This window comes from Hyperolius riggenbachi, chromosome 6, assembly GCF_040937935.1.
Source record: "Hyperolius riggenbachi isolate aHypRig1 chromosome 6, aHypRig1.pri, whole genome shotgun sequence".
In the NCBI taxonomy this organism is placed as follows: Eukaryota; Metazoa; Chordata; class Amphibia; order Anura; family Hyperoliidae; genus Hyperolius; species Hyperolius riggenbachi.
Genome location: NC_090651.1, coordinates 348488911 through 348515001, shown reverse-complemented (window position 1 = coordinate 348515001; position 26091 = coordinate 348488911). Strand labels below are relative to the sequence as shown.

General features: G+C 45.4%; 1 protein-coding gene across 3 annotated transcripts in view; it reads left to right on the top strand.

The window, feature by feature from the left end:
* Nucleotides 1–26091, top strand: part of PADI2 (peptidyl arginine deiminase 2) — a 168784-nt gene that overhangs the window by 95501 nt on the left and 47192 nt on the right. For all 3 annotated transcript variants that reach the window (XR_011022214.1, XM_068241583.1, XM_068241584.1), the window contains exons 2-4: nucleotides 6380–6563; nucleotides 11492–11564; nucleotides 25991–26052. Coding sequence is in view for 2 of the 3 variants with exons in the window: in XM_068241583.1 (XP_068097684.1) it covers nucleotides 6380–6563; nucleotides 11492–11564; nucleotides 25991–26052 (319 nt within the window). In the remaining variant the exon portion in view is untranslated. The remainder of the gene's footprint in view (nucleotides 1–6379; nucleotides 6564–11491; nucleotides 11565–25990; nucleotides 26053–26091) is intronic.

Below are 26091 nucleotides of genomic sequence, written 5' to 3'. Positions count from 1 at the left end.
AAGTGTCACACATGTAGTATCGCCATACTCAGGAGAAGTAGTATAATGTGTTTTGTGGTGTATTTTTACACATACCCATGCTGGGTGGGAGAAATCTCTCTGTAAATGGACAATTGTGTGTAAAAAAATAAATAAATAATGTGTCATTTACAGAGATATTTCTCCCACCCAGCATGGTTATATGTAAAAATACACCACAAAACACATTATACTACTTCTTCTGAGTACGGCGATACCACATGTGTGACACTTTTTTGCAGCCTAACTGTGCTAAGGGGCCCAAAGTCCAATGAGTACCTTTAGGATTTCACAGGTCATTTTGAGACATTTGGGTTCAAGACTACTCCTCACGGTTTAGGGCCCCTAAAATGCCAGGGCAGTATTGGAACCCCACAAATGACCCCATTTTAGAAAGAAGACACCCCAAGGTATTCCGTTAGGGGTATGATGAATTCATAGAAGATTTTATTTTTTGTCAAAAGTTAGCGGAAATTGGATTTTTATTGTTTTTTTCACAAAGTGTCATTTTTCACTAACTTGTGACAAAAAATAAAATCTTCTATGAACTCACCATACCCCTAACGGAATACCTTGGGGTGTCTTCTTTCTAAAATGGGGTCACTTGTGGGGTTCCTATACTGCCCTGGCATTTTAGGGGCCCTAAACCGTGAGGAGTAGTCTAGAATCCAAATGCCTCAAAATGACCTGTGAATAGGACGTTAGGCCCCTTAGCGCACCTAGGTTGCAAAAAAGTGTCACATGTGGTATCGCCGTACTCAGAAGAAGTAGTATAATGTGTTTTGGGGTGTATTTTTATACATACCCATGCTGGGTGGGAGAAATCTCTCTGTAAATGGACAATTGTGTGTAAAAAAAAAATCAAATAATTGTCATTTACAGAGATACTTCTCCCACCTAGCATCTGTATGTGTAAAAATACACCACAAAACACATTATACTACTTCTCCTGAGTACGGCGGTACCACATGTGTGGCACTTTTTTGCACCCTAAGTGCGCTAAGGGGCCCAAAGTCCAATGAGTACCTTTAGGATTTCACAGGTCATTTTGCGACATTTGGTTTCAAGACTACTCCTCACGGTTTAGGGCCCCTAAAATGCCAGGGCAGTATAGGAACCCCACAAATGACCCCATTTTAGAAAGAAGACACCCCAAGGTATTCCGTTAGGAGTATGGTGAGTTCATAGAAGATTTTATTTTTGTCACAAGTTAGCGGAAAATGACACTTTGTGAAAAAAAACAATTAAAATCAATTTCCGCTAACTTGTGACAAAAAAAAAAAAATCTTCTATGAACTCACCATACTCCTAATGGAATACCTTGGGGTGTCTTCTTTCTAAAATGGGGTAATTTGTGGGATTCCTATACTGTCCTGGCATTTTAGGGGCCCTAAACCGTGAGGAGCAGTCTTGAAACGAAATTTCTCAAAATGACCTGTGAAATCCTAAAGGTACTCATTGGACTTTGGGCCCGTTAGCGCAGTTAGGGTGCAAAAAAGTGCCACACATGTGGTATCGCCGTACTCAGGAGAAGTAGTATAATGTGTTTTGGGGTGTATTTTTCCACATACCCATGCTGAGTGGGAGAAATATCTCTATAAATTGACAATTGTGTGTAAAAAAAATAAAAAAATTGTCATTTACGGAGATATTTCTCCCACCCAGCATGGGTATGTGTAAAAATACACCCCAAAACACATTATACTACTTCTCCTGAGTACGGCAATACCACATGTGTGGCACTTTTTTGCAGCCTAACTGCGCTAAGGGGCCCAAAGTCCAATGAGCATCTTTAGGCTTTACAGGGGTGCTTACAATTAGGCACCCCCCCAAAATGCCAGGACAGTGAACACACCCCACAAATGACCCCATTTTGGAAAGTAGACACTTCAAGGTATTCAGAGAGGAGCATAGTGAGTCCGTGGCAGATTTCATTTTTTTTTGTCGCAAGTTAGAAGAAATGGAAACTTTTTTTTTTTTTCCTGTCACAAAGTGTCATTTTCCGCTAACTTGTGACAAAAAATAAAATCTTCAATGAACTCACCATGCCTCTCACTGAATACTTTGGGATGTCTTCTTTCCAAAATGGGGTCATTTGGGGGGTATTTGTACTATCCTGGAATTTTAGCCCCTCATGAAACCTGACAGGTGCGCAGAAAAGTCAGAGATGCTTGAAAATGGGAAAATTCACTTTTTGCACCATAGTTTGTAAACGCTATAACTTTTACCCAATCCAATAAATATACACTGAATGGTTTTTTTTTTATCAAAGACATGTAGCAGAATAACTTTCGCGCTCAAATGTATAGGAAATTTTACTTTATTTGAAAAATGTCAGCACAGAAAGTTAAAAAGGTCATTTTTTTGACAAAATTCATGTCTTTTTTGATGAATATAATAAAAAGTAAAACTCGCAGCAGCAATCAAATAGCACCAAAAGAAAGCTGTATTAGTGACAAGAAAAGGAGGTACAATTCATTTAGGTGGTAGGTTGTATGACAGCAATAAACCGTGAAAGCTGCAGTGGTTCCGAATGGAAAAAAAGGCTCTGGTCCTTAAGGGGTTTTATGACTGCAGTCCTTAAGTGGTTAAAGGGGACCTGAACTCTTGCACAGGACAGAAGGAAAACATAGAGAAATCCACCCTGTATGTAATTAGAGAGTTTAGCCTGTCTAATTCCCCCTCATCTGTGACTGATCACAATTTGATCCTTCAGGCCTGGAACCCACTGAAATCAGCAAACGCAAAACGCAACCGCTAGCGTTTTGTCTGAGCGGTTTGCAAGCGGATTCATGTGCGTTTTTGGTCATATTTTGCAACATTGTATTTTTTTGCCCAGCGGGTGCGTAGCGTTTTGCGTTTTTATCCTGATTGGTCCTGTGAATTATTTTTCATTTTGTTACAGTGTGCTGAACCGCAAAACGCTAGCAAAACCGCTCAGTTTAGGTTTTGCTGAGCGTTTCCGCTAGCAGTTCAATACTTTACATTGAAGCGCTAACGCTCCCAAAATGCTGCAGGTCCTGCGTTTGCGTTTCTGAGAAACGCAAACGCTCCTGTGAAAGTTGCCCCATCCATTAACATTAGCCCAGCGTTTTGGCAAACTGCTAGCGTATCGCAGTGCTGCCAAAACGCTGCCAAAAGCGCTCCTGTGGGTTCCAGCCCTTAGCTGTGTTAGATAAACATATACACCAATGACACTAGCCCTACTAGGAAATTATGTGAACACCCTTTCTGTTTTCCAGTACAGGAAGATTTAAAATACTTGAGTTGTTATCTATGCAAAAGAGCTTCTCTGAGCTTTTCTACAAGTTGAAGTCAGTCGCGTTTTCTGAAGAGCTTATTCCTGGTACACACCATGCAATTTCCCATCAGATAGACGGATCGAATCGATTATTTCAGACAGGACCAATATGATTTCCAATTGTCTTTCTGATCGGTTTTGTATAGAAGTGATTGGAAAATCTGATAGAACTCAGATCTGACCTGTCGGAAATAAATGATTTGACCCGTCTATCTGATAGCAAATTAAATGGTGTGTACCAGGCATTAAACAGCACCTTTAAGGCCTAGTGCACACCAGAGCGGTTCGGCTGCGTTTTGCGATCCGCTTGCGGCTGCGGATACGCTTGGGTAATGTATTTCAATGGGCTGGTGCACACCAGAGCGGGAGGCGTTTTGCAGAAACGCATACTCCTGGGCTGCTGCAGATTTTGGATTGCGGATGCATTTCTGCCTCAATGTTAAGTATAGGAAAAACGCAAACCGCTCTGAAAAACGGCACTTCAGAGCGGTTTGCCAGGCGTTTTTTGTTACAGTAGCTGTTCAGTAACAGCTTTACTGTAACAATACATGAAATCTACTACACCAAAACCGCTTCACAAAACCGCAAAATGCTAGCTGAAATGCTGCAGAAAAAGAAGAAAAGGCGTTTCAAAATCTGCTAGCATTTTGCGGATCTGATAGCGGTTTTTGGTGTGCACCAGGCCTAAAAGTGAGATCCTTACATACAGCCAAGTGTCCAGCACCCTGAAATGTTATGTCTGCCCACCCCATGTGCGTGTGCCAATTCCCTGTACATACATCTGACAATTATACTTGTCTGCCCCTTGTGCATCTGACATTTATATTTGTACCTGCCCCCTGAACATACCGGTACATTTGACAATTATGCATGTACCCGCCCCATGTACATACATCTGACACTTATGCATGTGCCCGCCCCTGTACATGTACATACATCTGACACTTATGCATGTGCCCGCCCCTGCACATGTACATACATCTGACACTTATGCATGTGCCCACCCCTGCACATACATCTGACAATTATGCATGTGCCCGCCCCTGTACATACATCTGACACTTATGCATGTGCCCGCCCCTGTACATGTACATACATCTGACACTTATGCATGTGCCCGCCCCTGTACATGTACATACATCTGACACTTATGCATGTGACCGCCCCTGTACATGTACATACATCTGACACTTATACATGTGACCGCCCCTGTACATGTACATACATCTGACACTTATGCATGTGACCGCCCCTGTACATGTACATACATCTGACACCTATGCATGTGACCGCCCCTGCACATGTACATACATCTGACACTTATGCATGTGACCGCCCCTGTACATGTACATACATCTGACACTTATGCATGTGCCCGCCCCTGCACATGTACATACATCTGACACTTATGCATGTGACCTCCCCTGTACATGTACATACATCTGACACTTATACATGTGACTGCCCCTGTACATGCACATACATCTGACACTTATGCATGTGACTGCCCCTGTACATGTACATACATCTGACACTTATGCATGTGACCGCCCCTGTACATGTACATACATCTGACACTTATGCATGTACCCGCCCCATGTACATACATCTGACACTTATACATGTGACTGCCCCTGTACATGTACATACATCTGACACTTTTGTGCCCGCCCCTGCACATGTACATACATCTGACACTTATGCATGTGACCTCCCCTGTACATGTACATACATCTGACACTTATACATGTGACTGCCCCTGTACATGTACATACATCTGACACTTATGCATGTGACCGCCCCTATACATGTACAGTGCTGCCCATAATTATTCATACCCCTGGCAAATTTTGACTTAAAGTTTATTTTAATAAAGCAAATCATTTTGATGGAAAATGATATAGGTGTCTCACAAAAAATAAGACGATGTACAAGAGGCATTATTGTGTGGAAAAACATTTCTCAGCTTTTATTTACATTTGAGCAAAAAGTGTCCAGTCCAAAATTATTCATACCCTTCTCAATAATCAATAGAAAATCATGGGCTATTACAGCAATGAAACGCCTCCTCTACATGCAGTCTTGCATGTCTCCACGGGTATTTTTGCCCATTCATCTTTACCAATGAGCTCCAAATCTTTCAGGTTGGAGGGTCTTCTTGCCATCACCCTACTCTTTAGCTCCCTCCACTGATCCTCAATTGGATTCAAGTCAGGACTCTGGTGGGGGCACTCCAAAATGTTAATGTTGTTTTCTGCTAAGCATTTCTTCACCACTTTTGCTGTGTGTTTTGGGTCATAGTCATGCTGAAATGTCCATTGGTGGCCAAGGCCAAGTTTCTCTGCAGACTGCCTGATGTAGTCATTGAGAATCCTCATGTATTGTTTTTTTTTTCATGGTGCCATTTGCTGTGATTAGGTTCCCTGGCCAATTGGCTGAAAAACACCCCCGAAGCATTCGTTTTTTTAAATAATTTGACACTTATCCATGTGCCCGCTCCTGTTCATGTACATACATCTGAGACTTATGCATGTGCCCACCCCCTGTACATGTACCTGCCCCGTCAATACTGTACATCTGACACTTATACATGTACTTGCCCCCTGTATATACATTTGACATTTTATACATGTGTATGCCCCTGTCCATACATTTTACACTTCTACATGTGCCCACCCCCTGTACATGTACCTGCCCCCGTAAATACATCTGACACTTATACATGTACTTGCCCCCTGTACATACATTTGACATTAATACATATGCATTCCCCCTGTACATGCATCTAACACTTGTACAAGTACCCACCCCCTGTATGTATGCCTGACCCTTATACATGTGCCTGCCCCCCTGTACATGTACCGACCCCCTATACTTACGCCTGACACTTATACATGTGTCTGTACATGTACCCACCCCCTGTATATACATTTTACACCTATACACATGCCTGCCCCCTGTACATGTCCTCACCCCCGTAAATACATTTGACACTGATGCATGTGCGTATTATTTCTGTCTGTAATTATTGGGGTGTGTCACTGTCCTCTATTCCCACAGGGGCGCCCCGCCGGAGTGCAAGTGGTTCAGCTTCCACCATTCCCCCAATATCGAGGCTGAGGTGATGAACAGTGACCCGACAGTAATAAAAGTCATCAATGGGGAGAAGCTATGGGCGATGACCAGCAAGACCTGCGTGGAGTTCTACATGACCGAGCCAAGCTCAGAGACCAACGACGGCAAGGTGGGTCCTAATGTCACAGAGGAGGTCCCATGGCCTGAGAGATGATTGGCTGATTTATATACTGCCAATATCTTATATACTAACGGGAATATATTGTGTAAAAAAATCTTTATTATGATAATCATCAATTTTTTTTTTTTTTTAAATGTAACCATTTAAGGATCCCGGGCTTAAACCCCCCTAGTGACCAGGCCATTTTTCACTAATTAGGCCACTACAGCTTTAAGAGCGCGCTGCAGTGCCGTACAACTCAGCACATAAATGATTCCCCCCCCCTTTTCTGCCCACCAACAGAGCTTTCTGACAGTGTGCTGTGATTGCTCCCCAATGTTTATTTTATTTTATTTTTTTTACAAACAACAATAAATTTCTTTCTTTTTTTTTTTTTTTTTTTTTTTATTATTTTCTTATCTCCCCCTCCCTCCCCTAGCCAGCCTATGACAGCGATCGGCTGCCATAGGCTTCAGCCAATGAGAACTGATTGCTCTCCTGCATCCCAGGGGGACAGCCGTGTCACACGGCTGTCCCTCGTACAGCGCTGCTGTAGGTCACAGCGCATTTGGCCGTCTAAAAAACAGTCTCCTAGCGGCTAATAAGGCTGATAACGGAGTTCCGATGCGTGCATCAGCGCTCACGATCTCCTGCAAAACACGCCCTCAGGATTGCACGCCAATTGCACGTTGGGCGGTCCTGGGGCTGCCGCCTTATCCACGCCATTTGGCGTTGAGCGGTCTTTAAGTAGTTAACCACTTCAGCCTTCAGTGTCGTTTCACCTTATGCATCCGAGCAACTTTCACCTCCCATTCATTCACCAATAACTTTATCACTACTTATCACAATGAAATGATGCATATCTTGTTTTTTTCTGCCACCATTTAGGCTTTCTTTGGGTGGTACATTTTGCTAAGAAATATTTTTTTATCCTAAATCCATTTTAACAGGAAGATTAAGAAAAAATGGAAAAAATTATTTCTCAGTTTTTGGCCATTATAGTTTTAAAATAATACATGCTACCATAATTAAAACCCATGTATTTTATTTTCCCATTTGTCCCGTTACTACACCATTTAAATTATATCCTTATCACAATGTATGGCGCCTATATTTTATTTGGAAATAAAGGTGCATTTTTTCAGTTTTGCGTCCATCACTTATTACAAGCCCATTATTTAAAAAATAACAGTAATATACTTTACTATATACATAGTAAAAAAGTTCAGTCCCTAAGGTAACTACCGTATTTTTCGGACTATAAGACGCTCCGGATCATAAGACGCACCTAGGTTTAGAGGACAAAAACCAAGGAAAAAAAGAATATACTAAGCCTGGTGCGTCCATGGTGCAGGGGCATCTTATAGACTTTTCCCCCACAATTATTATGTCTCCCTTGTGCCTTCCTTATTTCCCTGTGTTCTCCTCTGTCCCTCTGCTGCCTTTGTGTCCCCCTTGTGTCCAGTGTCTCCCTGTGCCCTCTGGTATCTTCCTGTGTCCTCTTTCCCCCTTCCTCTGACCCCATGTCATCTGTCCCCCTTCCTCTGTCTCCAATGTCCTGTTTCCTCCATATCCAGTGTCTTCTAAACCTGTTAGCCCAGTGTCTGCTATCCCTGTCCTCCGTGTTCCAGTGTCTGCATGTCCCCCTGTGTCTGTTGTTCTCCGTCTCCAGCCTATCCTAAGGTCTGCGTGTCCCCCTGTATTAAATATATTCACGCAGCTGCAGCTGTCCTCAGGCTGTCCTGTCTTAAATACATTTTGTCTGCAATGCCCCCAGGTACTACCGTCTACAGCAACTGGAAGTCCGCACAACATACCGTACATGCTGCTAGCCTCAGGCTGTCCCCGGTTATACCTCCGCGCTGTCCCCGCTTTTATCTCCAAGCACATTCAAGTCCGTGACGTCCCCGGTATTACCGATGCGTTCTTAATCAGGAAGTGTCCCGCTCAGCGTTGGGGATAAATGGACCAATCAGACGGGGGGCGCTGGCCCCAACCGCCAATCACGCCGCACACTGCTCCTAGCACTTCCGTTAATAGGATGAGATGGGCTAGAGGGCGGGACAGCCTCTCCGTCAAAAGACGGAATCGCCTCGTTAACGGTGTCGGTCTTTCATACAGGGACTTAGAGCAATGAATGGGAACGGTTTTCCCATTCATTGATCTCTGGGCTAACGGGGGGCGGCGGGAGCGTGCACCAGAGCTGGGCAGCAGTGCAGGCTATCTGGAGGGATATATCCGTCCAGATAGAATTAAGTAGTTAAAAATTGCCAACGCCTTCTGTAGAGATGTACATAGCAAAAAACAAATAGTGGGGAGCATAGATGCATAATTAGTACGGCACTCTGTACAATTAGGACATCAGCAGGAGATAAACAGAAGACAATGCACGAGAGATAATGACCATTCTCTACAGAAAATAATCTAATTATGCATTCTAACAGAAAATCTAACAGAAGAATCTAACAGAAAATTGTATGGTGTATTCCCAGCATTAGAGGAGCAGGAGGAGAAGTGGATGAGATGGGCTGCAGAGGTTGGTAATTATTGGCAGATGTGGGCAGCATCAGAGGAGCAGGAGGAGAGGTGGACGAGACAGGAAGCAGAGGTCAGCAGGGATTGGCAGAGAGCGGCAGCATCAGAGGAGCAGGAGTAGAGGTGGACGAGACAGGCAGCAGAGGTCAGTAGGGATTGGCAGATTTGGGCAGCATCAGAGGAGCGGGAGGAGAGGTGGACGAGACGGGCAGCAAAGGTCAGTAGGGATTGGCAGATGTGGGCAGCATCAGAGGAGCAGGAGGAGAGGTGGACGAGACAGGCAGCAGGGATTGGCAGAGAGGGGCTGCATCAGAGGAGGGGGAGGAGAGGTGGACAAGACAGGCAGCAGAGGTCAGTAGGGATTGGCAAAGAGCGTCAGCATCAGAGAAATTGGGAGGAGAGGTGGATGAGACAGGCAGCAGAGGTCACTAGGGATTGGCAGAGAGGGGCTGCATTAGAGGAGCAGGAGGAGAGTATGATGAGATTGGCAGCAGAGATCAGTAGGGATTAGCACAGAGGGGCAGCATCATAGGAATTGGGAGGAGAGGTGGATGAGACAGGCTGCAGAGGTCAGTAGGGATTGGCACAGAGGGGCAGCATCATAGGAATTGGGAGGAGAGGTGGATGAGACAGGCTGCAGAGATCAGTAGGGATTGGCACAGAGGGGCAGCATCATAGGAATTGGGAGGAGAGGTGGATGAGACAGGCTGCAGAGGTCAGTAGGGATTGGCACAGAGGGGCAGCATCAGAGGAATTGAGAGGAGAGGTGGACGAGACAGGCTGCAGAGGTCAGTAGGGATTGGCACAGAGGGGCAGCATCATAGGAATTGGGAGGAGAGGTGGATGAGATGGGCAGCAGAGGTCAGTAGGGATTAGCACAGAGGGGCAGCATCAGAGGAATTGAGAGGAGAGGTGGATGAGACAGGCAGCAGAGGTCAGTTGGGACTGGAGAGATGCCAGTGTGGATTTTGGTAGACCTCAGAGTAGGGTGTCACACCATCACACCTCCAGTCACCCCTTCATTACATTGAAAATCTATACGTAGTGTGTAGTAGAGGTCAATTTCTCTCTGATTACATTCCAAACTATTGTTTTGCCACATTGGCCTCCATTCACTAAGCATTACTGCTGCATTCGGTAAGGCAGAAAACTGCTGATTTTACTGATCATTTCGCCAAAAGCCAATTCACTAAACCTACTACCGCATTGAAAAGTAAAATTACCGACTAGTGAGGTAAATTACCGACTTGTGTGGTAAATGTACCTCAAGAAATTGCAATTCATAAAGATTAAAGCATTCGGTAAATCAAACAAGTGTTCGGTGTTTACCTCCAGCTATGAACAACCAGTAACTCATACTCTCCATGCAGTAACATTGACAGATGTAGCAGGCAGACAATAGGGAGAGCCACATAACCCTGCTTCTTACCCCATTTGGTCCGATACTCTGGAGGTCGTGGCTTCAGAAGGCACGAGCAGGAGGAAACATTTTAAAAGGCTTTTCTGTATCCCTTTAGATGTGCATATCTGTATCCTGGTATACGGAAAAGCTCCCTCTGGTGGCTGCACCACATCTAAAGGGATGCCGAGATGCACTGGACAGAATACCCTCCAAATCATACACACCACTTTTGGGAAGGCCTGACCTGCTCCACAGCTGGTGAGATTTACAGAGCAGGGCTTAGTGGATTGAAGCATGTTTTTTTTTTTTTTCCGGTAAATTACTGAACTTTCACCGCATTTTGGAAATGTAAGTGAATTTGTAAAAAAATGTAAAACACAGAATACATTATTTTACCGATCTAAATTATTTTATGGAATTGAGGCCAATGGGTTTTAATCCTTTTAGTTCTGTCAGTAAATTCAGCTATAAGAACCGCCTCCATGTATAGAAAAAGGGGCCTTTCACACTTGTGCGGCATTTTACCGCAGCCTAACGCTAGGGCAATGAAAGTCTATGGGGCATATCACACAAAACGCGATGTGGCGGAAGTAGCTAATCTAAGCATATGTATGTTACCGTGCTACCTCTGTGGCGACGTGCAGTGGACTGGAAGTCGTGTAAGTCTATGGTGACACACGTATTTTAAAACGACGACCACAAGTTTTACGTGCCACGCATGCACAGAAGCATATTTTAGCAATACACTTCTGAGCACGCCATCAATTCGGCAACAGGAAGTGAGCGTCACTTCCTGCTCTGCCTGCTGCCAGAAGGGGATTACTGCATATTAATGCGGTAATCCTCGAAGGCTGTTTTTAGCGGTACGGCTCCTGGGCCACACAGCTACCGTCTTCACAGTGTGAAACCGGCCTGAGGTTCTGTCAGAGGCAAGCACACTATACCGAGCAGAAGGGCTGAGGGAAACAATCTCACACGTATGTAACCTTGTCTCTTCCAGATCAACTTTGCCTACTTTGGGAAGGGCTCCGACACTGTGGTGGACAAGTCCGGCATCTACCTCACTGCTGTCCGTAAGTTCTGCTATCACCTCCGTATCCGGTCTGTTATATTCTGTAGCCACACATTAGTAGATTGCCACACAATGTGGCTCATCGACATCTGATCAGAGAGGCATCTATTCCCACCGCTCACTACTCCACAGGGAATCCATTGAAAATCAATCAAACTGAAATGGGCATCGATCTACAGCTGCTCTTGCCCCACACCCGACCGACATCTGGTCCAACTAATGATTCTTATCGTCTTTTGATGGCAATTGAACACATTTTGAGCAGATTTTAAAGCAATCTGAGCAGTATTTCTTTAAAGAAAAAGTCAAGGGAACCTCCCCCTAAGAGATGTTCGTAAACTGTGTGCACTATTGAAGATATAGCAGGTGTTTACTTACCTAGGTGGGATGCTCTTTACCCCACCCTTGTCGATTTAGATGCCTCATGCTTCTCTCTCCCTTGCCGCAGGTTCCCACCGGCTATTTGTATATCCCTGGCCGCATGATGACTGCCAGGAAGCACGATGCATGCTGGGAGATGTAGTTCCCACTCATGAGATTACATAGGACAAAACTGCTGAAATCTAAGGCTCTGCAGCATGGGGTAAATAAGATGGAGGCGTCAAATAGACAAGGGGGGGGGGGGGGGGGCTAGGGCGCAGACCCTCCAGGTAAATGCATGTTTTGGCCCCAAAAGTGCACACAGTTTACGAACCTCCCTTAAAGAGAATCCAAAGCAAGGCTTCCATTATGCTGGGAATACACGGTACGTTTTCGAGCTCAATTTCGCGTCAGATCGATTTTCGCGCTCAATTCCGCGTCCCAGTCGCCTATCTCCCTTATCTTTCCGCATTGTTCCCTTAAATGTACGCATTATTCCCTTATCTGTACGCATTGTTCCCGAGCGCGGAATCGATCCGGCGGGACATCGGACAGGTCGGAAATTCTCAATCGAGCTATCTTAATGGCTTACAAACAAACAGTGTATTCCCAGCATTAAACAATACTATTTTAAACCATACTAAACAATGCAAATCTGTTTGTTTCATGGGTGAGATTTAGACACTACTGCAGCCAAACATGCAGTCACACTTCAGCCAGATACCTCTGATCTGCATGAAAGTATTAGAGGCAGAGGATCAGCAGGATTACAATCAATTTTTCTGATTCATTGAGACTTTTGAAAAATCTGACCAATGGACCACATACGTGACTTCAATTTTTCCCCAATTGTGAAAAAAAATGATTGAAAAATCTAAGAAAATTGCTTGGGTGTGTATATTAATAAATTGACAATCTACCCTACACTATTTAATTTTCATAAAAATTGATCAGAAAAATCCACGAGTTAAAAAAATAAAAAAATAAATAAAGCTTTGGATTTTTGGGGAAATGCATTTGATTTTGTTGAGTTGCTGTAAAATCGGATCATTTTATTGTATCGTGTGTGGCCACCTTAGAGGAAGGTTCGTTTGCCTATCTGGTTTTTTTTTTGTTTTTTTTTTTATTACTGAAAGCTGGCCACACACAATACAATAACATTTTACAGCAATTGGATAAAAACGATCAGTTGTCCTGGAAAATCAAAAGGTGTGTTTTTTTTTTTTTTTTTGTTGTTGTTTGTTTTTTTTTTATTATATTCGATCGAGAAATCCAATCTGATGTCCCTCGTGTTTTTTTGTTAGTTTTTTTTTTTTCTATACAAGTGTACATTTGAAATCAGCGCCGGTAGACTTGGGCGCAGGATACAGCTATTGTATGGCTGGTCCTGCTTCTGCACAGGTCCGGGCCGTTTTAATTACTATTCCCCCTCCAGGCCGCCATGGATAGTGGGGGAATGAAATAATTCGGCTTCCAGCGATTGCTGGAGGCCGAATTATTGTGTTTTTTTAGCAACCTCGGCTCCGTCAGAAGACGGAGCCGACGTTACTCACTGAGCGCTGCAATAGGAGTGATTCCTATTGTAGTCTATGGAGGCGCCGGCTGCGCCCAAATCTAGCAGCGCTGAAAAGCACTGCTCCGATCAGGAGTACTCTTTAAAAAAAATTTTTTACAATCCATCAGAAAACTATATTGTAATTATTGAATTGAAAATACATTTTAAAAAATGGTATGCTGTGTGGCTAACTTTAAGGTGCCTATTAACAGTACAATTTTTCCATGAGGGCCCTTTCACACTGGCGCGGTGTGGCAGAGTTGCCGCACTGATGCCGCAGCCTAATATATACCTGTAGGGAGTTTACACGCCCCACGTTGTAGTACGCTGCGCTGGAAGTGCCCAATCTAACGCTAGAGCAAAATATTACCGCCCGGCGATCTGCGTCGGTCCAGAAATCATGTTAGTCTATGGTGACGTGGTTTATTTTTAAACATTTGACATCGTGGCACACGTGTGCGGAAGCCTATCTTTATAATACGCTTCCGTGCACTTCCGCATACCCCGAAGCAGGAAGTGACTGCAAGAGCGTGTCACTTCCTGCTTGGTTGGTGGCCAGATGGGGATCACCTGTTCCCTGAAGGCCTGTTTTTGGCGGTGCGGGGGTACAGTGTGAAAACAGCCTCAGATTCGATCTTTCAACGCACTGTTTAGGATCAAATTGTATAGAAAAATGCTCTGTGTGGGGTGAAATCTATGTGACACGATTCTTTGGCCTATTGGAAAAGGAAAAAATTGATCTGAAAGTTGGATTTTATGATTGAATTAGAATGTAAAACCCTCTTAAATTATTCTGTTAATGGGAACAATTAGTTTTGATTGAAAGATCGAATCTGAAAGAAAAATTGTATAGTTAACGGGCACCTTAACCACTTGCCGACCACCCACAGCCGATGGGCGGCGGCAAAGTGGACGCCGATAGGACCCCAATACGCCCAAGGGCTTTGCGTCCTTTCTGCATGCCGGGGGAGCGATCGCGTCACTGGTGACGCGCGTTTCCCCTGGCAACTGGCTCCGCCCACCCGCGACGACAACCTGCCGGCCGTTCAGAAGCGCCGGTGGGTTGTTAACCCCACGATCACCGCATACAAAGTGTATAATACACTTTGTAATGTATACAAAGTGTATTATACAGGCTGCCTCCTGCCCTGGTGGTCCCAGTGTCCGAGGGACCACCAGGGCCGGCTGCAGCCACCCTAGTCTGCACCAAACACACTGATCCTGCCCCCCCCCCTTCCCTCTGATCGCCCACAGCACCCCTCAGCCCCCCCCCCCTGCCCACCCCCCAGACCACTGTTTGAACACAATCACTCCCCTAATCACCAATCAATCACTCCCTGTCACTATCTGTCAACGCTATTATTTTTTTTTATTCCCTAAACTGCCCCCTGGGGACTCCTGATCATCCCCCACCCCTCAGATTCTTCCCAGCCCCCCCCCCCCTGTGTACTGTATGCATCTATCCCCCTGATCACCTGTCAATCACCCATCAATCACCCCCTGTCACTGCCACCCATCAATCAGCCCCTAACCTGCTCCTTGCGGGCAATCTGATCACCCACCCACACCATCAGATCGCCCGCAAACCCGCCGTCAGATCACCTCCCAAGTGCATTGTTTACATCTGTTCTCTCCTCTAAACACCCACTAATTACCCATCAATCACCCCCTGTCACCACCTGTCACTGCTACCCATCAGATCAGACCCCTATCTACCCCTAGGGCACCCAATCACCCGCCCACACCCTCAGAACGCCCTCAGACCCCAGCCCTGATCACCTTGCCAGTGCATTGCTTGCATCTATTCCCCCCTCTAATCACACCTTAAAGGGAAGGTTCAGGGATGCTGTGAAAAAACAAAAATCCAAATCCACTTACCTGGGGCTTCCTCCAGCCCGTGGCAGGCAGGAGGTGCCCTCGTCGCGGCTCCGCAGGCTCCCGGTCTTCTCCAGTGGTGCGCCCGACCTGGCCAGGCCGGCTGCCAGGTCGGGCTCTTCTGCGCTCCAATGTGCGGCTCACTGGGGCGCGCTGACGTCATCGGACGTCCTCCGGGCTGTTCTGCGCAGGCTCAGTAGTTCTGAGCCTGCGCAGTACAGCCCGGAGGACGTCCGATGACGTCAGCGCGCACCAGTGAGCCGCACATTGGAGCGCAGAAGAGCCCGACCTGGCAGCCGGCCTAGCCAGGTCGGGCACGCCACCGAAGGAGACCGTGAGCCTGCGGAGCCGCGACGAGGCCACCTCCTGCCTGCCACAGATCGCCCTCAGACCCCCTTCCGATCACCTCTCCAGTGCATTGATTGCATCTATTTTCCCCTCTAATCACCCCCTGAGACACCCATCAATCACCTCCTGTCACCCCCCTAGCACTCCTATCCATCAGATCAGGCCCAATACAACCCAATACAACCTGTCATCTAAGAGGCCACCCTGCTTATGACCGGTTCCACAAAATTCGTCCCCTCATAGACCACCTGTCATCAAAATTTGCAGATGCTTATACCCCTGAACAGTCATTTTGAGGCATTTGGTTTCCAGACTACTCCTCACGGTTTTGGGCCCCTAAAATGCCAGGGCAGTATAGGAACCCCACAAGTGACCCCATTTTAGAAAAAGACACCCCAAGGTATTCCGTTAGGTGTAGGACGAGTTCATAGAAGATTTATTTTTTGTCAAAAGTTAGCGGAAATTGATTTTTATTGTTTTTTTTTTCACAAAGTGTCATTTTCCACTAACTTGTGACAAAAAATAAAATCTTCTATGAACTCGCCATACACCTAACGGAATACCTTGGGGTGTCTTCTTTCTAAAATGGGGTCACTTGTGGGGTTTCTATACTGCCCTGGCATTTTAGGGGCCCTAAACCGTGAGGAGTAGTCTAGAAAAAAATGCCTCAAAATGACCTGTGAATAGGACGTTGGGCCCCTTAGCGCACTTAGGGTGTAAAAAAGTGCCACACGTGGTACCGCCGTACTCAGGAGAAGTAGTATAATGTGTTTTGTGGTGTATTTTTACACATACCCATGCTGGGTGGGAGAAATATCTCTGTAAATGACAATTTTTTGATTTTTTTTTTTTTTTTTTTTTTTTTACACACAATTGTCCATTTACAGAGATATTTCTCCCACCTAGCATGGGTATGTGTAAAAATACACCCCAAAACACATTATACTACTTCTCCTGAGTACGGCGATACCACATGTCTGACACTTTTTTGCAGTTTAGGTGCGCTAAGGGGCCCAACGTCTTATTCACAGGTCATTTTGAGACATTTGCTTTCCAGACTACTGCTCACGTTTAGGGCCCCTAAAATGCCAGGGCAGTGTAGGAACCCCACAAGTGACCCCATTTTAGAAAGAAGACACCCCAAGGTATTCCATTAGGGGTATGGTGAGTTCATAGAAGATTTTATTTTTTGTCACAAGTTAGCGGAAATTGATTTTTATGTTGTTGTTTTTTCACAAAGTTTCAATTTCTGCTAACTTGTGACAAAAAAAAAAAAATCTTCTATGAACTCACCATACTTCTAACAGAATACCTTGTGGTGTTGTCTTTCTAAAATGGGGTCATTTGTGGGGTTCCTATAATGCCCTGGCATTTTAGGGGCCCTAAACCGTGAGGCGTAGTCTTGAAACCAAATGTCTCAAAACGACCTGTGAAATCCTAAAGGTACTCATTGGACTTTGGACCCTTTAGCGCAGTTAGGGTGCAAAAAAGTGCCACACATGTGGTATCGCCGTACTCAGGAGAAGTAGTATAATGTGTTTTGGGGTGTATTTTGACACATACCCATGCTGGGTGGGAGAAATCTCTCTGTAAATGAACAATTGTGTGTAAAAAAAATAATCAAAAAATTGTCATTTACAGAGATATTTCTCCCACCCAGCTTGGGTATGTGTAAAAATACACCCCAAAACACATTATACTACTCCTGAGTACAGCAATACCACATGTGTGGCACATTTTTGCACCCTAACTGCGCTAAGGGGCCCAAAGTCCAATGAGCACCTTTAGGCTTTGCAGGGGTGCTTACAATTTAGCACCCCCGAAAAGGCCAGGACAGTGAACACACCCTACAAATGACCCCATTTTGGAAACTAGACACTTCAAGGTATTCAGAGAGGGGCATGGTGAGTCAGTTGCAGATTTCATTTTTTTTTTTTTTTTTTTGGTCACAAGTTAGCAGAAATGGAAGTGTCAATTTCCGCTAACTTGTGACAAAAAATAAAATCTTCTATGAACTCACCATGCCTCTCAGTGAATACTTTGGGATGTCTTCTTTCCAAAATGGGGTCATTTGGGGGGTAATTATACTATCCTGGAATTTTAGCACCTCATAAAACATGACAGGTGGTCAGAAAAGTCGAAGATGCTTCAAAATGGGAAAATTCACTTTTTGCACCATAGTTTGTAAACGCTATAACTTTTACCCAAACCAATAAATATACACTGAATGTTTTTTTTTTTTTTTTTTTTTTTTTTATCAAAGACATGTAGCACAATAAATTTGGACAAAAATGTATACAGAAATTTTACTTTATTTGACAAATTTTATCACAGAAAGTTTAAAAAAATAATTTTTTTGACAAAATTCATGTCTTTTTTGATGAATTATAATAAAAAGTAAAACTTGCAGCAGCAATCAAATAGCACCAAAAGAAAGCTGTATTAGTGACAAGAAAAGGAGGGAAAATTCATTTAGATAGTAGGTTGTATGACTGAGCAATAAACCGTGAAAGCTGCAGTGGTCTGAATGGGAAAAAAAGGCTCTGGTCCTTAAGGGGTAGAAAGACTGTGGTCCTCAAGTGGTTAAGGGGGAGGTTTGTCTCCCATGTGTGTATGGTGGGAGGGTGGCTGAGGAGTTGCTGGCCCTGCGGGTGGTCTCCAGATCCTACCTGTAACATGAAATGCACACTGCTGTGTCCTCAGAGCCCCCTATCAGGTTATCCCCAGAGTTGAGGGGGGGAGGGGGGTTGAGTATTGGTGGACAATCCCCGGCCGGCCTCTGCAGGGATATTCCTGGACCCACCATGACAGGGAGCAGATGATTGATTGATGATTCCCGGGAACTGCCCCGTCTGAGATGCATTCCGGCCACCGCGGGTCATTACCACAAGCTGTGCGGGACGGCCACACGTAAATGTCACCCGTCTGTCAGCGATATTTATTATACGCTCGTCTGGTGTCCTTCTATCCCAGGGAGGATGTCACTATCCATGCTGATTATCATTATTATGTATTTATAGAGTGATGAGGAATGGCTGCCACACTCGGTGTGTTTTTTGTAGTTTTTTTTTTTTTTTTTATTCAGGAAACGCCATATAGACATTAGATTTATGTCACATAATGGGGAACACCGCAGGGAAGCCTCTGATAAATAAGTGCTATTCAGGCTCGCACATCCTTGCAATGATATTCTGTGAACATTTCAGGTGTTTATTTTTTTATTTTACAATATCTCTACGGCACTACAAGTACCAGCATGCTGCCATACACGCTCAGGAGGGCAAAGCTAAGCCCCGGTCATGCAGTTTTTGTATGTCTTGAATAGAAAAATATTTAAAACTTTTTGTGGTTTTATAAAAACTGGAAAGATTTTTGCTTCGAGAACAATCCCTCCTCCCGCATATGCCCATGTGACCACGGGCGGGTGTTTCACATTGACTGGGCGCTGAGCAGGCAGCTGTTAGTCACTGTAGATTTATGAAATTATGTTTTTCCACCTCCGACCACTCACTGAAGCCTCCATGTGTTTATAAAGGGTGACCCGCCCCCCCCCCCCCCCACACACACACACATCACCCATTACATATGGTACTTTCCCTCATTCTCGCTGCAGCCATTACATATTGTGATGTGATGCAGGAGGCTCCTCCTACCCACACGTTTCGTTCTCCCACAGGAGACTTTGTCAGGGTGTTATAAAATGTACACTGCTGTGTCCTCAAAGTCCCTAATCAGGATGTCCCATGGGGAGAGGGACATCACAGCAGCAGGTGATTGATAGCTGTCTGGACCGCATTCCGGCCAACCAGGGTCAGCACTATAGGTCATTTATGAGGGCCCAGAGTAAAGGACCTCCATTCCGCCCACCTCGGGTCATTGCTATAGGTCATATACGAGGGCCTAGAGTAGCTGTCACCTGCCTGCCACTGTTATTTATTACATGCTGGTCACCTGTTCTTTTTTTTTTTTTTTTTTTAAATATTTTTATTTCCATAGCAACATAACCAAGATAATTTACAGAGTGAGAAAAACAGAATCCACATTGAAGACATTTACATTTTGTGAGGTTATAAGCTTTACCTTCATAAACATGTGGAAATAAATTTACAGGTCATGAGCTATGAGCTTTTCAAACATTTATCCCCAAAACTAGAACATTCATCCCCCCCCCCCTCCCCTCCCCCCCCTAAGAAAAGTTTCATCCCACCCTCCTACGTCCCTCCCCCTCCCCCCCCCCCCCTTATCTCTGCATGTTTTATCCTACAATGTTAGCCAGTTAGTGTTATCTTGTCACCTGTTCTGATCTTGCATCCTGTGCATGATGTCACTACTACTGCTATGGCCCATACTCACGGGCTGCAAAAGTGGCCTGTCCACCAGCACACGTGAGCGTGTGCGCGACAGGCCGGCGACAGCTCGTCGCCAGGTCCCTCCGCATACACACGGCGGAGGGACCTGGCAACTAATGCGGCGGAAGCTGTCGCTGTTGTTCCTCCCCCCGCCGGAAGTTGATGGTATTCCCTGGGTGTTGCTGTCGCTAGTCCGCATACTCATGCGGACTAGCGACAGCTGCGGCGGAGATGCGGCGGCAACTGTCGCCAGGCGATTGACCGCGCCAATCGCCTGGCGACAGCAGCGACGAGCGACGGTTCGGGGTGCGCGCCTGTGCAACGGCTCATACTCACAGACGACCTGTCGCGGCGACATTTGTAGCCCGTGAGTATGGGCCATTAGTATGTCATCATTATAATTCTGTATTTATGATTTTCCAGAAAAGACAATAGACATTAACAATAAAGCCACACAACAAAAGCAACGTGTGGATTGTCCTTACAAGTTCTGATGACAAAACAGTGTTATAGTTTGATAACAAATGATGTAAGAAAGGAATGATAAGACTCGTCTGTACTGAAGTTACTGCAGAGGGATGATAAGCAGTGCAGAAAAATAAGACAGCCAGGGAAGACTTTACAAGCAGCGGGAAAGGTGTGTGTGTGTGTGTGTGTGTGTGTGTGTGTGTGTGTGTGTGTGTGTGTGTGTGTGTGTGTGTGTGTGTGTGTGTGTGTGTGTGTGTGTGTGTGTGTGTGTGTGTGTGTGTGTGTGTGTGTGTGTGTGTGTGTGTGTGTGTGTGTGTGTGTGTGTGTGTGTGTGTGTGTGTAGAGTGTGTGATGACCCGAATTGTCCTGTGGAATTAACAAGCTCCGCCTTTTTATTATGTGCATCGCAGGAGGCAGTAACATGTAAAGATTCGATAGACCTGAACAAGCGGCTGACGTTCATGTCTGTTTTTGTACTCTGATATTTCTGGGTTTCCTCAGTCCATCTGGAGTTTCAGGTGGGAAACAGGCGACCCACAATGCAAATAGTGGCTGCGAATTGCGGGTGCTTGCAGGAGGGGGATGGTTAAGGTTAGGCATAGGGGATGCTCAAAGGACAACTGTAAAAAGAGGGATTTGGAGGCTGCCATATTTATTTCCTTTTGAACAATACCAGTTTCCTGGCAGTCCTGCTGATCCTCTTTCTCTAATACGTTTAGCCACAGCCCCTGAACAAGCATGCAGCAGATCAGGTGTTTCTGACATTATTGTCAGATCTGACAAGATTAGCTGCATGCTTGTTTCTGGTGTTATTCAGACACTACTGCAGCCAACTAGACCAGCAGGGCTGTCAGGTAACTGGTATTGTTAAACAAGAAAGAAATATGGCTCCCTTTATATTCTTCTCACTTAAGTTGTCCTTTAACCGCTTCCGGGGCACGCTGATTGAAATCTACACCGTTTGACAGCTCTCATCTCTGCCAGGGCGTAGATTTCAATCATCCCTGCCACGCGCTCCTGCTGATCGTGCCGTTCTCTAGCCGCTGCAGGTCTCTCACTCTGTCATTGCTATGACGGCAGAGCTCCCTGAACAGATCAGGAGCCGATTCCATTGGTTCCTGATCCTGTGATCACGTGGGCCAATCCCATTGGCTCACATTTATCACAGGGTCAAGAGCCAATGAAATCTGCTCCTCACTGGCTCAGGGAGCTCTGCCATCATAGAGATGGCAGAGCGAAGGGCCTGCAGCAATGGGAGAGTGGCATGATCGATGCTAGCGATAAGTGCGTGCAGCGTGACGCCTAAGCGCTGTTTTTCAAACCTGCAGTCTCTGGTCCCTAATGAGCTAGAAACTGCTGGTACTGAAGCGGTTAAAGTGGACCTAAACTCCTGCACAGGACAGAAAGAAAACCTATAGAGATATGCACCCTGTATGTATTTAGAGAGTTTAGCCTGTCTGATCTCTCCCGTGTCACATGACTGCCACAGCAAAGATGGCAGATAAGCTCATTTGAAAGTAGAAACAGGAAGTAGAAACCGTGCAGATTTATTTTAGGATTTGTGTCTGCTGTAACAAAGAGATGGTTTTTTTGTAAAGGTTATTGTGCTGTTGCATATCTTTTACAGCAGAGAGGAAGTTCTGAATTCAGGTCCACTTTAAGGTTAAGCATGGGGGGGGTTTGACATGGGTAGAAGAAGGGTTCAGTGTAATGCCTGGTACACACTATGCGATTTCCTATTAGATAGATGAGTCGATTGATAATTTCCAACAGATCCAATTGGATTTACGATCTTTTTTTCTGATCACTTCTGTGCAAATCGATCACAAAAATGATCGGAAATCAGATCGGACCTTTCGGAAATTGTATCTATTCCAGGGCTGCCCAATAGGCCTTCCCGGAGACCGCGTCTGATTAAATGTTGTGGCCGGCAGCTGTAGATCATCACGTTTTTTGCTGCAGGGCCCTGGCCAATAAGGATGGAGGGGAGAGGCGGCGAGGAGAGAGGGAGGAGAGAGGCGTCACGGCCGCGACGTCATGGTTGGGGGCGGTGCCAGGCACGTTACAAGCAGTACGTGCTTGTAATGTGTCCGGCACCGCCCCCACCCATGATGCTGCCTGCCGCCCCTTCGCCCGCCAGAGCGCTCCTGAAACCTCAGCAGCTGGAGGGCACCTTACAAGCCCGCTGCCCCATAGCCTGCCAGAGCACTCCTGAACCCTGAGCCGCCGGATTGAGGTAGCTGTATACTACCTCCTATACTGCAGGCACATGTACCTGGCCAACCTATACTGAGGGCACATGTACCTGGCTAACCTATACTGCAGGCACATTTACCTGGCTAACCTTGGGGGGGGGGGGCGCGCACGCTAAGCTTAGCATTTGAAAGGTTGGTAGATCTCCTGGCCTCGGCAAATTTTAAAGTTGCTCGCGAGCCAAAAAAGTGTGGGCACCCCTGATCTATTCGACCCATCTATCTGATGAGAAATTGCATGGTGTGTACCAGGCTTTAGAATAGGGTTGAGTTTATTCATAGTAAAATATGGGTATCATTTACCAATATACAGTGGCTTGCAAAAGTATTTGGTTTTCCACATTTTGTCACATTACTGCCACAAACATGAATCAATTCTATTGGAATTCCACGTGACAGACCAATTCAAAGTGGTGTATATGTGAGAAGTGGATCGAAAATCATACATCATTCCAAACATTTTTTTACAAATAGCTGCAAAGTGGGGTGTGCGTAATTATTTAGCCCCCGAGTCAATACTTTGTAGACTGCAACAAAACGACGTTTCGGCCTGCGGCCTATATCAAGTGTAACACTTGATAAAGGCCGCAGGCCAAAACGTCGTTTGTTGGTTTTTGTAACTATGGTGCAATAAAACACAGCATTTTGCTCAAATCCAGGTGGAGACCCAGCCATCTTTCTTTTGTTGCAGTCCACATACACACCTAATGAGGATCCAGGTGTGAGCTGGTTGACTCCCTGGTGCATTAATTGAAGGCAGTTGAGCTGAGGGTAAGCTTTTCCTGTCAATACTTTGTAGAACCACCTTTTGCCGCAATTACAGCTGCCAGTCTTTTAGGGTGTGTCTCTACCAGCTTTGCACATCTAGAGACTGAAATCCTTGCCCATTCTTCTTTGCAAAACATCTCCAGCTCAGTCAGATTAGATGGACATCGTTTGTGAACAGCAGTTTTCAGATCTTGCCACAGATTCTCGATTGGATTTAGATCTGGACTTTGACTGGGCCATTCTAACACATGGATATGTTTTGTTTTAAACCATTCCATTGTTGTTTAGGGTCGTTGTCCTGTTGGAAGGTGAACCTCCGCCCCAGTCTCAAGTCTTTTGCAGACTCCAAGAGGTTTTCTTCCAAGATTGCCCTGTATTTGGCTCCGTCCATCTTCCCACCAACTCTGACCAGCTTCCCTGTCCCTGCTGAAGAGAAGCACCCCCCGAGCATGATGCTGCCACCACCATATTTGACAGTGGGGATGGAGTGTTCAGAGTGATGTGCAGTGTTAGTTTTCCACCACACATAGCGGTTTGAATTTTGGCCCAAACGTTCCATTTTGGTCTCATCTGACCAGAGCACCTTCTTCCACATGGTTGCCGTGTCCCCCACATGGCTTGTGGCAAACTGTAAACGGGACTTTTTATGCTTTTCTGTTAACAATGGCTTTCTTCTTGCCACTCTTCCATAAAGTCCAACTTTGTGCAGTGCACGACTAATAGTTGTCCTATGGACAGATTCCCCCACCTGAGCTGTAGATCTCTGCAGCTCGTACAGAGTCACCATGGGCCTCTTGACTGCATTTCTGATCAGCGCTCTCCTTGTTCGGCCTGTGAGTTTAGGTGGACGGCCTTGTTTTGGTAGGTTTACAGTTGTGCCATACTCCTTCCATTTCTGAATGATCGCTTGAACAGGGCTCCGTGGGATGTTCAAGGCTTTGGAAATCTTTTTCTAGCTTAATGCTACGTACACACTTGCGATAACTATCGTTTGCAAGGAACGATAGTTACCAGACGAACGATATTGGAAAGATTGGAATGCTACGATGGGATGCAGCGATCATCATACACATTTTAACGATCGTTCTCGCAGAAAAGAACGATCAGAAGGAAATGTTGCGTACATATTTATATATAAAAAAAAAATAACATGGAGTTACAATAGATACAAATATATGATTGTTAACTTGAACACAGTTTAATTGAAATGAGCAATGTAACAATCTTTACGGCCGCTCTACAAAGGAAGTACTGAAGCTGGGCAGAATTCAACGCAGGCGCATTGGTCCTTGTAACGATCGTTCTCGGCCGCTGTCTGTACACACTATAGTTTTGTAACGATTGTCGGTAGATACGATCCGTCAGGTTGGATATTTCCATCTTCCCGATGTCATTCTTTTGTCGTTCGTGTTAATGATCGTTGGGTAAAGTTTTTTTCCCCAATTGTCGGCGGAACGATCGTTAATTAGCTGTTTCAAACGACCATAGTCGCCAGTGTGTACGTAGCATAAGCCTGCTTTAAATTTCACAATAACTTTATCCCTGACCTGTCTGGTGTGTTCTTTGGACTTCATGGTGTTGTTGCTCCCAATATTCTCTTAGACAACCTCTGAGGCCCTCACAGATCAGCTGTATTTGTACTGACATTAGATTACACACAGGTGCACTCTATTTAGTCATTAGCACTCATCAGGCAATGTCTACAGGCAACTGACTGCACTCAGACCAAAGGGGGCCGAATAATTACGCACACCCCACTTTGCAGTTATTTATTTGTAAAAAATGTTTGGAATCACGTATGATTTTCGTTCCACTTCTCACATGTACACCACTTTGTGTTGGTCTTTCATGTGGAATTCCAATAAAATGATTCATGTTTGTGGCAGTAATGTGACAAAATGTGGAAAACTTCAAGGGGGCCGAATACTTTTGCAAGCCACTGTATCGTAATTGCACTGTAAAAGAGTAGAATACCAGTAAATTTACCAATATTCTTCTACTATTTCTGGGCTCCCTCTTTGCATGAACGTGTCAGAGGAGATGAAGTAATCCCCAGACCCCAGACCTGCAGCGACTGACCCCCCCCCCCTCCCCCCGGCCGGTGTCACCCGATAAGTGCCGCAGCTGGGACAGTTTGGGATTGTCTGGAATAACCTGACAGTGGTGATATCCTGTATTGCATGTGCGTGTGAGTTACATGTCTGTGAGTTACATGTGCATGTGAGTTACGTGTGCGTGTGGCGTGTTACACGGAGCAGCATGGCACACGCACGCCAGAAATGACAGAAATCTGCAGCTATTTTGGGGTTTATTGAGCTGTGGGAGGCGGCCGGTCTGAGAGTCGGCATAGCTGCGCTGTATTCCTGGTATCTTGATGTCGCTGTCATCAAGGTGGACGCCAGTCCAGAGATCTCAGCTGCCAGCTCTGTGATTGTCGTGTTTTGTGTTGCAGAGATATCGCTGGATGTTGATGCGGATCGGGATGGAGTCGTAGAGAAGAATAATCCACATAAGGCGAGTTTGTGACATATGAGACAGATAAACCCAGAATGG